At 48.9% G+C, this 15,726-nt stretch overlaps 1 protein-coding gene across 1 annotated transcript in view; it reads right to left on the minus strand.

Moving 5' to 3' along the window:
* The window catches only part of LOC146855895 (protein RIC-3-like), a 161,500-nt gene that overhangs the window by 25,283 nt on the left and 120,491 nt on the right, over positions 1 to 15,726 (minus strand). Inside the window, exon 5 of the mRNA XM_085653842.1 lies at positions 4,356 to 4,465. Within this exon, the coding sequence (XP_085509968.1) occupies positions 4,356 to 4,465 (110 nt within the window). The remainder of the gene's footprint in view (positions 1 to 4,355; positions 4,466 to 15,726) is intronic.

Genomic DNA, 15,726 nt, shown 5'->3' on the forward strand with positions numbered 1-15,726 from the left:
CTAGAGTAGACTTGGGAAATGTTCATTTTAGTGTGAGACTATCCACTGAGACCGCTTCAAAAGGAGGCAATGGAAGTGTCCGAAAGTTATTCTTTGATGACTGCTGCTACCCCATCTCCTCTTTTCCCAGGGGTTCTGTTGGCCTGCATCAAGTAATAATTACTTGGGAGGGCCGCTAAGATGTCAGGCATAGATTCCAGGGTTAACCAAGTTTCAGTAACCAATAGTATATCTGGAGCTCCAGTATCTAAAAGGTTAAATATTTCTAACTGGTGCTTGCCCATCGAGTGTGTGTTTAGGTATATTATATTTGAGCTCTTTGGGATCAGGGGTGTTTAACCTAGTAACACCATGCTCCTGCTGAGTGGTTTGCGGGGTGTCAGTTACAGGGATGGGCAGAGGTGCAACCGGGTCTAGACTGAGAAGTCCATAGCATTCCAGCATGTGTTTAATATTGGGCGTGATCCCCTTATTGGCCTTGGGGGCCAAGGAGCGTAATTCAAATGAAGAATATTTAATTAAATGGGCATTATGGCTGACCCCTGGTCCTGCCCGGGTGCAGACGGGCTTGCTTTTGGCACACCCACTTTTCCATCTGATCAAATAGTAGCCGTTGCGGGAATCCCTAGCCCGTTGCCCTGTTCTTGGCCCCTCCTCCCGAAAGCGGAAGTGGGTGAATCAGGCAAGGTCTGGCAGGTTGTCTGCCCCCTCCGCATCAATCGAGCACTCAGCTTGCAGCGAAACAAGGGGCAGCACTCCAACCCCCAACAACAAGACTTGGGTAAATGCTGAAGAATGTGCAAATACGTATATATGCAGCCCAATTCGGGCACGGTTCCATTAGAGCCCTCAAAGTAACGGAGTGTGCTGTAGTTAGACTTAGCACCTTGAAAAGCCAGGCCCCACTATAGCACTATTGGACTTGTTGGAGGTTTTGCAACACGGTATGCCTCAACAGTGAATTAAGACTATTCTTATGACCCGCATTGCATGTGCAATTTCAGACTAGATTACCTGCGCCTGACGAGACTAAGCTCAGTGTGGAGCAGAACTACATTCAATACCATGCCCCAACCCCTGTCTATTTGTGTTACGTGGGGCTTCACAAGTCCAACCTCACTCACCTCCACAAACTAGCACCATTGACTCGGGCCTCTGCTCACTCTGTGACCATCACCGGCTTATGTGCATCTCCGCCCGCTTACCTGTGTGATACAGGCCTGATCAAGCCAGTCCACCTCCCAGGGCTTGCTGCTCCAGATCGGACTATCAATACCGGCTTGCCACTCCATGCTGAATAGTTAGGCCACGTCCCAGGCACCGGAGTCCTGGCTGCAGGTGCCTCCATGGTCTGCTAGATGCCCTCGCCAGCTCAGCCCATCCCTGCCGCTGGTGAGCTGAACTCTTCTTCCTGGGGATTACTTTGCATGCAGCCTCGCGTGCAATTGTGGCACCACGTTTGTGATCAGCTTTCGGCAGGCAGGCACCAATGAATGCCTAAGGACCGCATGCAAATCAAGCTTGGGGTTGACGGTCCGTTCCCACCGCTGGGTGCCTTACTCTTGGATGTTCGGTCCAACATAAGCAGCGTGCGCCGCTCATGCCGCAGCCAGCTCCTCTTTCGCATCCGCGTCTCCTCCGGCCTGCAGATATCTCCGCAACAATCAGACGGCGAGGGCCTCTCACAAAAAGTTGATCAGCGCACCGCCCCCAGCTTCCCAAAGTAACCTGTGATGGGATGGTGGTGCGCTTATAGCCCCACATTGTCCCCTCCTGGTACATTCGCGGCATCGCCCCCCATTGGAGGGGTTCAAAACATCACCCGGCCAGGCATTTTCGCTCCACTTTTGGCACTTGCTCTTTCCGGGGAGTGGTAGCCTCCCCCTTTGTTGGGCACACTGCAGCAGCCCAAACTGGTTTTCCCCGAGTCCCTTGCGGCCGTTATGGCGCCGGCCCGTTAGGCCCCCCTTCAGGGGTGACCTCTGCTACAACCTGTAATGCTGTATCGGCTTTGAGTCCCTCCCTCTCATTCCCACCTGTATGAATGGGCATTTTACAACCAACTATGCTATATAAGCTGCATGCAGAAGAGCATTCCCCTCCCAAAGCAGCAGTGAACAACCCATAGGAACAGGCATTCTACAACCAGCTAGCTATATGAGCCATAGTCCCCCGGGAGCTACAGAGAGGCAAAGTTACTGCATATGCTCAGAGGATTCCACCCAGGAGTTGCAATCTAGAAATACACAAATATGAGCAGTATACAGTCAGCAGCGAAGTTTGCTCAGAGGCATGAACTGAGGAGGAGCTGTATGGCAACCCATATAAATTGGCATTACACTACCTGGTCGGGCAATATGGTCCGCAGAATCCTAACCTTCCTGCCTTCAGCAGGCTAACGAATGGCAGCAACCCATAGTAGTTCTCTACCTATTCTGCAGTGACAAGCAGCAATCCATAAAATGACCATTATAGTCAGCCATAGTATATGTTCTGAAGAGCCCACTGTACTCAAAGTACCAACTGACACTACACATGTGGATCTCTAGGGACCAACCAGTACCAGTGAAAACCCAACACATTGGTGTGGGTGGCAATAAGGAACCAAGAGAGAGGAATGCATTTAAGTTACAGCACAATCAGGGAGGACTAGCGACATGTCGAAGGGGGAAGAGTAGTCAAGGGACCTTAAGGGCAAAATGCCCAAAAACTAATTTATGCAGTACAATGATGAACATGCAAAGTAGCTCATATACTTAAGAGTACAATCAAAGCAACTGCAGTAATGTAATTAACTTTCAGTCTGTGCTACAAATAATCGCAGATTGTACTGTGCAAAGGCACTGCAGTGGGGCAAGATCAAAACACTGTTGGTTGGAGAGGAGTTATAGATTGTTGCCTGAAGTTAATTGTGTTGGTCTTGTAGAATTCAAATGCCTGCAGTCTGTTCCACACTGTTCGCCCTATTGGGACAAAGTACCATCTCAAGATGGCTGCCTGTTCTTTATCAGGGGAGGGGAGGCCTGGCCGGGAAGGATAACAGTAATTTAACAATGTGGTCATGGTAAAGCACCAGCTGAAAAAGTTATGACTTAACTGAGAAGACTGAAAAACTGCTGCTTACTTAAGCCACTTATTAGATAGCTTTACAAGAACTTATAGTCCCTTTAACAGCAGCAAAAAACAAGCCAAAAGATGTCCAAAGATCTCAAAAGATATAAAAGAGAACAAACCAAACCAGATGGACAGAAACAATGCTAACAGAAAACAGCACCATAAAAAAAAACATAGGTGAAAAATGTTGAATTACCTCCAAATTTAAAGGCATGTACCACATGGTTGCTTATTCATGGTAAAAAGCGAGGTCTGTGGCAGGGGTTAGTAAACAAGGTTCAGGATCTTTCACATTTTCTTTCAGTTGCAGGGGTAGGGTAGTTGGGATTTAGAGAGGTAGAGGGGAGAAAATGATGATGTGGAGTAGGCAAGAGATCGTGAGCTCTTGTGCATCACCTGTGGTCGGAGTCTTCCTCAACAGACTTCGAACAAATACTCAACACCAAGTCTTTGTTTACCTGAACTGGTCTCTAAAATATTTAGTTCTATGCAGCTTTCTGAAGATGACAGCTTGACTGGTCTCCCAAAACTAACTGGACTCTCATCCTTGTCCACAGAGGACACCCTACCTTCATGATTTACTCTCCAAATGGTTGTAGGTTAAGGGTCTGCCATTTATGTATTCACATAGATCTGGTCATAGCTTAGAAAGGGGCAGCTTAGGCAAATAATTGGGATCCTTTGTGTGTAAGACATTAGGCCTGATATCAGCCCTCATTCAGCACTACCTGCAGCGTCTGTCATCCTTTTCCGAGGCCTGCATCCACCACTTGTCAGGAGTCCAAAGAGTCACTACTGGAGATCTACACCGAACATTTTGTTTGTAGGATAAGTTCAATTTTTCAGGACTAGTCAGCAAGGAATTGGCCTCAGACAAGTGTGCTAAGGATAAGCTCGAAGTCTAACTGGATATTGAGATGTCGGACTTTGCCTGGGATGGGCTATTTAAATAGGGTGGCGACGTTGCAGTCTGGGCTGCCCAATAGTACAAGTAAGAATGGACACACATTATAATTAGTAGATCGCAAGTACTTTAAACAATCCTTGTATTAAAAAAAAAAAAAGTTTCAGTGGCATCTGCACACGCTCACTAGTCAAACCTTCATGGTAAAGCAGGATATTCATTGGCATCCCTTTTAAAAGAACACAACAGAAACTGGAGTGTCATTTTCTTTAGAATAAAAAAAACTGTGCTGGTATATCAATGGCTACGACAGTGGATCATAGATTAAATGATTTACCTTCATTGTTGCGGCTGGATTTGTCAATACCACTTTCTTTCATCAGTGCTCTTATTGACTGTAGCTGTGTCATTATTTCCTGTCTCTGACCCGTGGCCAACGCATTAACACTACAACAAAATGACCACAAATTCGAAACAAGTTAAGTCGAAATCAGAATTGGTCTAGTTCAGTTAAACATACGATACATTATTCATGCAACAATCGCAAATCAATGAACATGAAGCGTGGTTTGTGTTTCTATTGTAGCACTACTAGGAAGGCCCAACACTTTAACTAGAGTTTGTCATGTAATTAGTTAAATAGGAGTCAACACGGCAAGCCCCATTTGCCCCACACCAGAAAAGGTCTGGTGGGCTTTTTTCATGTGTTTAAAATATTTGTATTTCATATTAACATGGGAACTTACCGAAAACACACCACAGGAGGTAAAATGAAAGCCAAAAGGTAAATATTGTTGCTCAAGATTTAAAAAAAACAGATACTAGCCAAGAAGAGCCATGAGCGGATGAAGATTTTGTTCAAGCTATCACTCCACTATTCTCTTCACACAGATGGAGAGCTGTAACGCACAAAACTCTGTAAATGTAGTCTGACTCTTCATCCTAGGAGCACCACATTTTTAAACAGAAAATGAGCAGGTGGGAAGGAACAGGGCACCAAACTGACCATCAATAAAGAACTTACAACTTATTCAGGCATCCCTAGAAACCAAAAAAATAATTAACATACAATGACAAGAGCCTTACTTCTTTCATCCATGAAGAATTACTATCTAACCTTCAGTGCTGCAAAACTGCATTTTTAATCACAACTGAACCCCTTTAAAATACACAAGACCGTATTTTCCATGACATTGATTATGCGTGCTGCCCAGAATCATTAAACCAGAGTAAATATTTACCTAATTAGAAAGCTTAGGGAAGAACAGAAAATAATGCCAACATGTTTGATGATGATGGTTTCAATTTTATTGAGGTCTACGGTAACTCATAATCCAGTCTTGTGAGTGGGTACGTTTGTCCCTTTCAACCTTTCACACCTCATACCCCAATCTCTTCACTGTTTTCTTTTCTCCTTCTATAATACTCCCCATCTCAATTGTATTCGTCCATACTAATTTACAAGGAACACATACCCTGATTGGACATATCATTGTCAAAATTGTGATGATGTTAATAAAACTTTAACATCCTCTTGTGGCAAGTATTTGTGAAATTATCTTCTCATGCCCCAGCATCTAGTATATGAGAAAGAATACGATCATCCTTTCGACTGAGATATGGTGAAATGCTACTGCAATCATTTCATTCAACAGATGCTATGGAGTGCTTACACGGATAAGCATACGGTAAACTGCCCATTAGGATTTTTTTAATAGATGTCACTGTGCTTGCAATAAAGTATCAATCTCAAATCTGCCAGTGAGTCACTTCTGACAGCTTCCGCATACAACCCCCCATCACGTTTGAAATGAATACTTTATTTTTGGAGGGGGGGGGGGGGGAAATTTCTAATGCTTTTTAAATTCGATGTGCTAACTAGAACGTCCCTGTAACCCTTGGATTTTATAGTGAATTTCTACGTTTTTTTAACTAGCAGTCACGTTTGCAGAGTAGCGGAGACAGGGGACCGGGACTCTGACCAGCTCTCAGGAATTCCGCTGTGTAGGACTTACAGGGGGTAGCAGGAGGGCTTCTTGGCCTCCAAGCTCCATCTGGAGCAAAGGGGACTTTATCCCCCAACTAGTAGTGCGCCAAGAGGCGTGTTTGCAGAGTGGTGGAGAAAAGGGGCGTGGCATGCTATCAAAACTCAGCAATCCTTCTGTGTATGAGTTACTGGAATTATCAGGAAGGATAATTGGCCCCCAAGGACGTCCTTGGGGGCCAACTACCCCTCCTGTAACTCCCATACAGCAGGATTGCAGAGTTCTGATAGCATGCCACGCCCCCTTTCTCCACCATTCTGCAAACGCGCCTCCTGGTGCACTACTATTTGGGGGATGAAGTCCGCCAGTAGGAATATATAGATAGATATAAAAAAATGTGATCAAGGCCTCTAGGGGTCGAAACGCGTCATGGTTGGCTGGAGTTGGAGGAGTTGAATAAACTTCAATTTTGCACTTCAACGTGGTCCGTGCCACGTTACTAAAATTGGTGGCAAAGGGATACAAGCAGAGTGTTCCTGATATATATCTTCCTCTTTCGAAGGATGGGGAGGCGGAAAGAAGGTGGGCAAAGTGATGGTCTGCCTGATGTGGAAGGGCGTGACAACCTTGAGCAGAACAGAAGGACGGGTCCTTAACAAAACCTTGTCCGGATGAACAGAAAGGAAAGGCGGATTAGAAGAAAGAGCCTGGAGCTCACTCACTCTTCTGGCAGAGGTGATAGCAACCAGGAAAGCAGTCTTTAAGGTGAGAAGACGTAAAGGACAGTTGTGAAGCGGCTCAAAGGGAGCACACATCAAATAAGTCAACACAAGATTCAAGTCCCACTGAGGCATTATAAAGAAGACCGGAAGGAACGTGTGTGTAATGCCTTTCAAAAAACGACTAACAGGGGACTTGAAAAGAGAAGGCTGATCTGGAAGCCTTAAAAAGGCAGAAATGGCAGAGAGATAGCCCTTGATAGTGCCCAGAGCAGAGCCCTGTTGGACCAGAGAAAGGAGGAACAGAAGAACTTCTGAAAGAGAGGCAGAAAGGGGATCCACAGCCTTCGCTGTGCACCATGCCACAAATGTATTCCACCTGCAGGCGTATACCGTTTTAGTGGAGGGACGTCTGGCTGCCAAGATAACATCACAGACTTCGGCAGGAAGGTGAAAAGCGGTCAACTGTCGCCGCTCAATCTCCACGCATGGAGGTGGAGGCTGGACAGGTTCGGGTGACGGACCGTCCCCTGCTGCTGCGACAGAAGATCCTCCCAAAGAGGCAGTCGGATCAGAGGACAGATTGCCAGACTGAGTAGCTCGGGATACCATACTCTTCTTGCCCAATCAGGTGCCACAAGAATGACTTGGGCCCGGTCGTGCCTGATCTTCTTCAGCACTCTGGGCAGAAGTGATATAGGCAGAAAGGCGTACAACAGACCGCAACTCCACTCACGACGAAAAGCGTCTCCGAGCGAGTGCCGCCTTGGAAATTCCAACGCGCAGAATTGATGACATTGCGCGTTCTCTTCGGTGGCTAATAGATCTAACCAAGGCTCTCCCCACTGCTGAAAGAGACCTTGCGCCACGTCAGAGTGCAGACGCCATTCGTGATCCATCATGCATCGGCAGCTGAGTTCGTCCGCCCTGGCGCTCAGGGAGCCTGCCAGGTGTTGAACAACCAGACATATGCCCCGATCTTCCAGCCATGTCCCGAGGCGCAGAGCCTCATGACATAGGGTCCATGACCCCACCCTGCCCTGTTTGTTGCAATACCACAGGCCGGTGGTGTTGTCTGTGAACACCTGCACTACCTGTCTCCGGACAGTGGGAAGGAAGGCTTTCAGAGCAAGTCGGATCGCCCGCCGCTCCAGAAGGTTGATATGGAGCTGGGACTCCGCCAGACACCAGAGGCCCCTGATCTCCGCCTCTCCCATGTGGCCAACCCATCCCAGGAGGGACGCATCCGTCACCACTGTGAACTCCGGTTGGGGAAGGGAGAGGGATCTGCCTTTGACCCAATCGCGATTCATGAGCCACCACTGCAATTGACGTGCAGTGCCCTCTGAGATCTGAACGTGTCGGACAGGTTGCCCTGATGCTGTGCCCACTGAAACTTCAGGTCCCACTGCAGAGCCCGCATATGCCATCTGGCATGGTGCACTAGCAGGATGCAGGAGGCCATCAGGCCCAGGAGCCGGAGGATCATCCTGACTGAAACCCGGGTTAGAGGCTGAAAGATCGGGAGGATCGACCTGAAAGTGCACCGAATCCAGAACCGCTCCGATTAATTGGATCTTCTGAGAGGGATTCAGGTGCGCCTTCGGCACATTGACGGAAAACCCCAGCAGATGCAGGAGGTCGGCTGTAGTCTGGAGGTGGGAGACGACCGTTTGGGGCGAGCCCGCCTTCAACAACCAGTCGTCTAGATAGGGGAAGACTGAGACCCCAGATCTGCGCAGATGAGCTGCGACCACCGCCATCACTTTTTTGAACACCCGAGGGGCGCTGGTAAGGACAAAGGGGAGCACGGTAAACTGAAAGTGCTCGTGGCCTACCATGAACCGCAGGTAGCGCCGGTGGACCGGCAGGACGGGAACATGAAAATAGGCGTCCTGCAAGTCTAACGCTACCATCTAGTCTCCTGGATCGAGAGCAGACTAGACCTGAGCCAAAGTCAACATCTTGAACTAGCGGTTGACGTTCCGGAGGTCCAAGATGGGACGCAGACCCCCTTTGTCCTTCTTGGGGACCAGAAAGTAGTGGGAATAACAACCACTCCCTACTTCTGGCCCAGGAACGCACTTGATGGCCCCCTTGGTCAAGAGGGCCGTGACTTCCTGCTGGAGAAGTGCCAAGTGTTCCCCTGACATGCGGTGGGACTGAGGTGGCATGGCTGGAGGGGTGGACTGAAAGTGAAGGGAGTAACCCTTGCAGACGATCTGCAACACCAACTTGTCCGATGTGATAGCGTGCCAGTGGGGGAGGTGATGGCGGATACTGCCACCCACTGGCGTGGGGTGGCCCCCAAAGCTTGGATTAGGAAGGTTTAGAGGTAGAAGCAGAAGTGGCGGAGGTGGACTGACCCCCACGCTGATTCCCAGACCCACCCCTGCGGAAACCGCATCCGTGCTGAGGCTGGTTCTGCACAGGCTTGCTGAAGGAACGTGCCTGGGCGCCCCTTCCGTGGCCACGAAAGGAACGAAAACCAGGAGTGGCTGGGCTTTTCGTGGAAAGACCTAAGGACTTGGCCGTGGCCCGCGAGTCCTTAAAACGCTCCAGCGCACTGTCTGCTTTATCGCCAAACAGGTGAGTGCCATCAAAGGGCAGGTCCATGAGTGAGCTTTGGACATCTGGTGAGAACCTGGTAGACCTCAACCAGGCGTGGCGACGAAGCGCCACAGTCGTAGTAATTGCTCGACCTAGAGAGTCTGCGGTGTCCAAACCACACCTAATGGCGAACATAGCCGCATCTTTACCCTCAGCAACAGTTTGGGACAGCACAGCTTGGGTCTCTTCAGGACACTGAGGCAACACCTGTGCAACTGTATACCACACCGCGTGGGAATAGAGGCCCAATAGGCAGGCGGTGTTCACCGACCGCAGCCCTAAGCTGGCCGAAGAGAACAGCCGCTTACCGAACTGCTCCAGCTTCTTAGAGTCCTTATCCGGCAGAGCAGTGGGAAAGGCACTCTGGGACGTCGAAGCTTGGATGACCAGGCTTTCGGGCGTAGGATGAGTGGTCAGAAAGGCAGGGTCACCCAGCGCCAGGCGATGACGCCTGGCGACATTTTTATCCACAGGGGCCCCTGTGGCTGGCCGCGACCAATTGCCCAGTAAGACGTCAGTGAGGGAGTCATTAAATGGCAGCAGGGGCTTTGACGAAGCGGACGCCGTCTGGAGCACCTCAGTGAGGAGTTTAGTTTTTAGGGCCACTGTAGGGAGATCAAGGTTGATGACCTCAGTTGCCCGACGGAGCACTAAAGAAGCGCCCTCCTCCATGGTAGGCGGAGGAGAGGCAAACCCCGGGTCAGAGGAGACATCAAGGCCGCCGGCCTCCTCTAACTCGTCCTTCCAGTCCTGCTCAGAGTCACACTGATGAGCAAGAGGGTCCTCAGACCACTCCCAGTCAACCTCCACCTCCGCTGTATGTGGTACAGACTGCGGCGGCAGGGCAGGGACCGGGGGAGGAACAAACTGCGCCGGACGGGGCTGAACCGGCGCCGTGTCCCAATGCGGATCACAGGTAGGGACAAAATTGTCCTGGAACCTGGGCAGGGGCGGAACTAATGACATCAACTGCGGCGCAGGAGGCGGAGCTGAGGGTGGCGCTGGGGCCAGAGCCGGCAGCATGGGACCTTGTGGCGACGTGGCTGGAGCCAGCGGTGCAGGATCCTGTGGCGCCAGGGCCGGAGCCGCCGCCGACAGGATCACGGGACCGCGGAGCTCAAGGGCGTGCCAGCGGGAGCCCGAGGCCTAAATAGGGGGTCCATGGTAGCAAGAAATTCTTGCACCTGTGCGGGAGTCGTCGACTGACCCGGATAAGGTGGGTAGGCCGCGGGACTCCCGGGCTCCGAGGGAGCCACAGGAACCCCTGTCCCCCTTGTCCACATCCGGGGACCGACGGGGGGGGGGACGTCGGAGAGAGACAATGCTTCTTCAACTTCTTTTTGTGTCATCTCCTACCCGAATCTGATGGTGGAGACTTGGAGCCCGAAGAGCGATGATGGTAGCCCCGCGAGCGTTCTCTGGAGCGGCCCCTGGACCGTGAACGGCGCTGGGACGAGTGCCGGACCTCAAACAGCTTCCGGTGCCGCTCCCTCAAGGCCTTCGGGGCCATGGCCAGACAGTCCATACAGGACTGGGAGTCGTGGTCGCTCTCCAGGCAGAGACAGATGTCGTGGGGGTCCGCCACCGGCATATTGCGACGGCAGGCCCCACAAGACTTAAAACCAGGCCTCCGTGACGTCATCTCGGCGCATACGACGCCAGTGACGGACGCGGAGCCGCACAACGCCACCTACTGATGCGCAGACGTACTGCTAGCGAAAACTTTCTGGATCCAGTCTGACACCTGGGGATATTATTAAGGTACACAGTATAGCGAGAGTAATCCCGCCTGCTGCTTGCGATTGGGTCTGTCCGGCGTTCCTCTCTTTTTCTGGCTCCTAATTGGCTGGCGGTCTGAGACGTCACTTCCTTTTCATTGCAAGCAGCACCGACCAACTACAGTTTATTTGCGCTGTAGGGCTGTATCTATTTTGTGTAGGGACTATTTTTTTTTTTATATAGCCATGGCGCCCGCTTCATGGGCCGCCATCCGCATATATGTTTAATATTCCTCTGCACCGGACTGCACCCCTGCACCTCACAGGGGAGCGGGCATGACTATGCATGCGGCTGCGTGGGGTTCCCCCTCTGAGGGGCAAGACCAGTGATCAGGGTAGGGGTGCTGCAGGAGAAGCCCCGGGTCAAGCGCAGGGACACGCTGCATCGTTCTCTCCAAGCCCCCTGCACAGTCGGCTCCATCTGGGGGAAATAAAATCAAGGGAAACACCCAGGATCGTCGCCGCAAAGTGTTTTGTACCACCTTTGCCTGTTTTTGGAGGGCATCGTCAGAAAACGGATTGCCTTTTCTGACAACGCTGTAAACATGACATCTCCAGCCAGGTTTAAGAAGGACAAGGAAATCCTGGCAGAGTATACCGCCCAAGTCAAATGTAAGCGCCTGGGCTTTGCTTTTCGTTGCTTTTGCATCTTTCCTGGGGTCCCGGCAGCACCAACTCTGGTCATTGTAAGACGTCCTGTGTAGGATACCACTGTATTGCTCCCATTTAGAAGCTTGTGGAGGAGGAGGGGGGTTGCCCCTTACGTTTTTTTCCTTTCATGTATATCGTTTGCTCTGCAGATATCGCTGCATCTAGTCCTGTGTTTGTTGGTGGCTGTAACTAGTGTTAGCTGTTTTAAGAAGCTGTTGAATCGACTAAAAAACAGAACTACAAGTCCCAGAATGCAAGAGCAAAAACCTGGACTGGACTACCTAATCACTCATGGGCCTGGATAACGTGGGAGCTCTGCCCCAATTATCTCCGCTCTATATATGGCGCCTTGATGAGCAAATCCCCAAGAAAATATAGACCGCACAGCAGAGGCTCGCCTACTTGAAAAAGGGAAACAAACAGGAAATATATTTTCTCTTCAATTGTATTCGCATTTATATAGCGCGTACAACCACTGACTAGGTATCAAAGCACTCCGACGAGTAGCACGAATAAATACAGCAGCCACTACCTCAGCTCTGTAAATGGACTTGGATGGCTGCCTTGGCCGGCTAGACCGTGACATATAAGCACTCACACGCTCTATTCCTTCTTCTGCACTGTGTATTACGGCAGAGTGCTATCACGTAAGAAGACTCTACTCCATTCTCTTCAAAAACCTGCACCATCCTCATTGTGGCACGGCTTTTCTCTTTTGCACAGCGCACCGGAACACTTCTACTGAGAAGCTGGGGTCATGTCTGGAGTTTGTGATAGATTTAAAGTATAACAGATAGATCTCTAAAAGACAGGCTGGTACCTGTCTCTTAGTAGGACCTACTAGCCCGCCCCTTACATCCCCAGCTAGGCAGACACTCGTGCATTGAACCACTGAGGGAGGAGAGAGTTATGACCTACCCTCCTATTTATTCTGAAAGTAATATTCAGTATTTCATGTACAGCCCTCACCTGCTCCTTGGCGCTGCTGCACCGGGGCCTGTCCTGTCCACAGAGGGACCGCCCTGCACACCTGGGCTAATTTACTGGGGCAACTGCTGGAGGGCAGGTAATTACTGAGGGTGCGTGACCTGGCCACCCCTCGAGACGCTGAGCAAACTAGAGAGAGCCTTGGGGAGAGGGTGTAAAAAAAAAAAAAAAAAAAAAAAAAGTACATACTCTCAAAAAACATATGCTGTGCCCTGCGGGAATCCAGTCCTGGATTTCACTTTAATTCTGCAGTGGACTCTGGTTATAGTGTAGATTAACAACAACCGGGTCAGTTGCTACAAAGCTTCAGTTTAATATCGGTTGTAAAGAGGGCATTTATTTCCTGTATCCATCTCTCCCGTGAAAAGGTAAAGCTGTCATATGGGAAGACTTTATCCAGGCTTATAAATGTAGAAGTACAAGTATCAATAATAACAAGCATTTGCAATGCAACAGGTCTTGTATTTACGCGAATTTGAGTTATTGTCATTGTAAATGATAATGCCTTTTATTTATGTTTTCGTTTTTGAAACATAAATAAAATGCATTGTCATTTACAAAGCCAATAGCTTAAACTTGCGTAAATGCGAGTCCTATTGCATTGCAAATGCTTGTTTTGTAAATCTTTTATTTCGCCCATCAGCCATAAAAAGCTTGTAACATAAAATTCCATATCAATAAATATCATACAAACGTCCTTTTCACAATGTGTTAAAAAACAATAACGGATTAAAATTGTTGTTAGTTAATTAATTACATTTCTTAACACTAGTATATACACTACATGTTTTCCCAGGTTAGCTATCAGGATTGTCAGATATCTAGGGCCTTCTTTCTTTGATTCCAGGCACACAGCAGGTAGCGCGATACCGCAAAGGCTCGTAGTTCTTCTACTATGGCTCTTGAGAAGACTTACTGCTTCCCGCAGTGCCTCACTCCCATAGATTTAAGTGCCGCTACCAACCATTTCTTAAGCACGTTTCTGTATAGGGGACAGAAGAGCAAAAAATGCTCTTCCGATTCCCCAATGTTAGGGTGGTTTGGACAAAATTTAGATTTTGAGGGTGCCTTAACCCATTTCGAGGTGTGGATTCTAAAGGGAAGTACACCACACCTAAATTGCACATATAAACATTTGGAATGAAAGGGGTGCATTCGGTACACGTGTATCTCGAAGCTGGGTGCACAATTGTGGTTCAGGAACTGTCCAGTTAAGCTACAGTCCTGATAAACTTTCCATGTTTGCAATAAAATTGCCTCCCAGAACCGTTTTTTTGCGCGTAACTTTTGGTGATCAGCTCCGGAGAGGACCCTTAGTTTACCCATTCCTATTCTAGAAGATGTGTCTTTTACAGCCTTCAACCAGGGGGTACTCTGATCCCTGTAGAGAGCCAGAAGGTCTTTTACACAGTCCCTATAGATTACCAATACTTTGGTGGACCAAAGTCTGATCCAATATAACAAGGGTTTGGCTAAAATTGTTAGGTGTATTGGGTTAAGAGTTCAATCAAGTCTCAATGGGGTGTTAGGGGAACTTGGGGGGGGGGCAGGGGGGGGGGGGGGGGAGTTTAAAGAGAGCCCTAATAAGAGTGTTTTCGATCTTTGTTAGTGTCTCTGCTGGAGCATAGCCCCATATCTCGGATCCATATATCGCAGATGCTACAGCTGGGGCTCTAAATACAGTGATGACTGGGGACAGTGCACCTCTCAAGGTAGCCCTATATTTCCCCCCTATAGCAGTTGCTGTCCTTCTAAATTTATGGGCCAATCAAGACTACCATTTCTGAGTCAATCGATGTCTAAGGGTTCATGAGGCTACAGATTTCCATAGAATTTGTTTGCCTACTGCTTGGGGATGGATTTTCTTTTAAAGGGCAGGACTGATGTAGTGACTTGAGGCTTTAGTTTTAATCTTACATTGGTGTCGTTACATGGTCTGAAACGTAATTCAAGTGCAATTAAGCCTTCTGCTAGGGCCTTTTCATAAAAAGCCACTCCTATGTAATCTTACTGTTGATTTTCAGCTGTGAACCGTTTAACATTAAATATATCCTCTTATTATAGATCTACAACCCCTTTTAAAGCGTACCCAGTGGATCACCTTGTTTATCTATGCCTTGAGCGTCTCCTGGTGGGGCATTTGAATTTTAGGGGTGTTAATCATAAAGAGGTCAAAGGGTTTGCCATAACTGTTAGCAAGGGACGTCCTTGGGGGCCAACTACCCCTCCTATTACCTCCAGTAACTCCCATACAGCAGGATTGCCGAGTTCTGATAGCCTGCCATGCCCCCTTTCTCCACCACTCTGCAAACGCGCCTCCTGGCGGACTACTATTTGGGGGATGAAGTCTGCCAGTAGGTAAAAAATAATTTATATAAATAATGACATTTGCAACCTTTTGATGGTGTGCGTCCTCAATTTCGAGCGGTAAATACCATTATACCATAACTGCATAGCCATGATATCGAAGACAAACATATGGACAGGTAAGTGTGTACAGATTTTTTTATACCCAACTCCACATATATGTAAATACATTGGATAAATAAGTCTCTTCAAGGTATGTAGACGTGGAGTCCAGTATAGTTGTTTTTAAATATTTGAGTGTTCACCTTCCTCTGTATTTTTAATTCACTTACCCTCTGCTCCCTTCATTGCTGTGCCACCCAGACCACGCCGCGCAGCGGTTCCTGCGCTGCCACGGTCGCTAGTACCGGGACACTCTTGGCGCCATTCCCGGCGTTTGCCGCGACCACGCCCCTTTTCAAGGCCACGCCCCCTTTGAGTCCTTCAAAGGCGCTGACCTCGATCACCTGCTTAGACTGACTGTTACTCCTGAGGCGGATAGCCGGGAGCACGATCTCTTTGTGTTTTTAAATATTTGAGTGTTCACCTTCCTCTGTATTTTTAATTCACTTACCCTCTGCTCCCTTCATTGCTGTGCCACCCAGACCACGCCGCGCAGCGGTTCCTGCGCT

Source organism: Triturus cristatus, chromosome 4_1 (genome assembly GCF_964204655.1).
Source record: "Triturus cristatus chromosome 4_1, aTriCri1.1, whole genome shotgun sequence".
Lineage (NCBI taxonomy): Eukaryota > Metazoa > Chordata > Amphibia > Caudata > Salamandridae > Triturus > Triturus cristatus.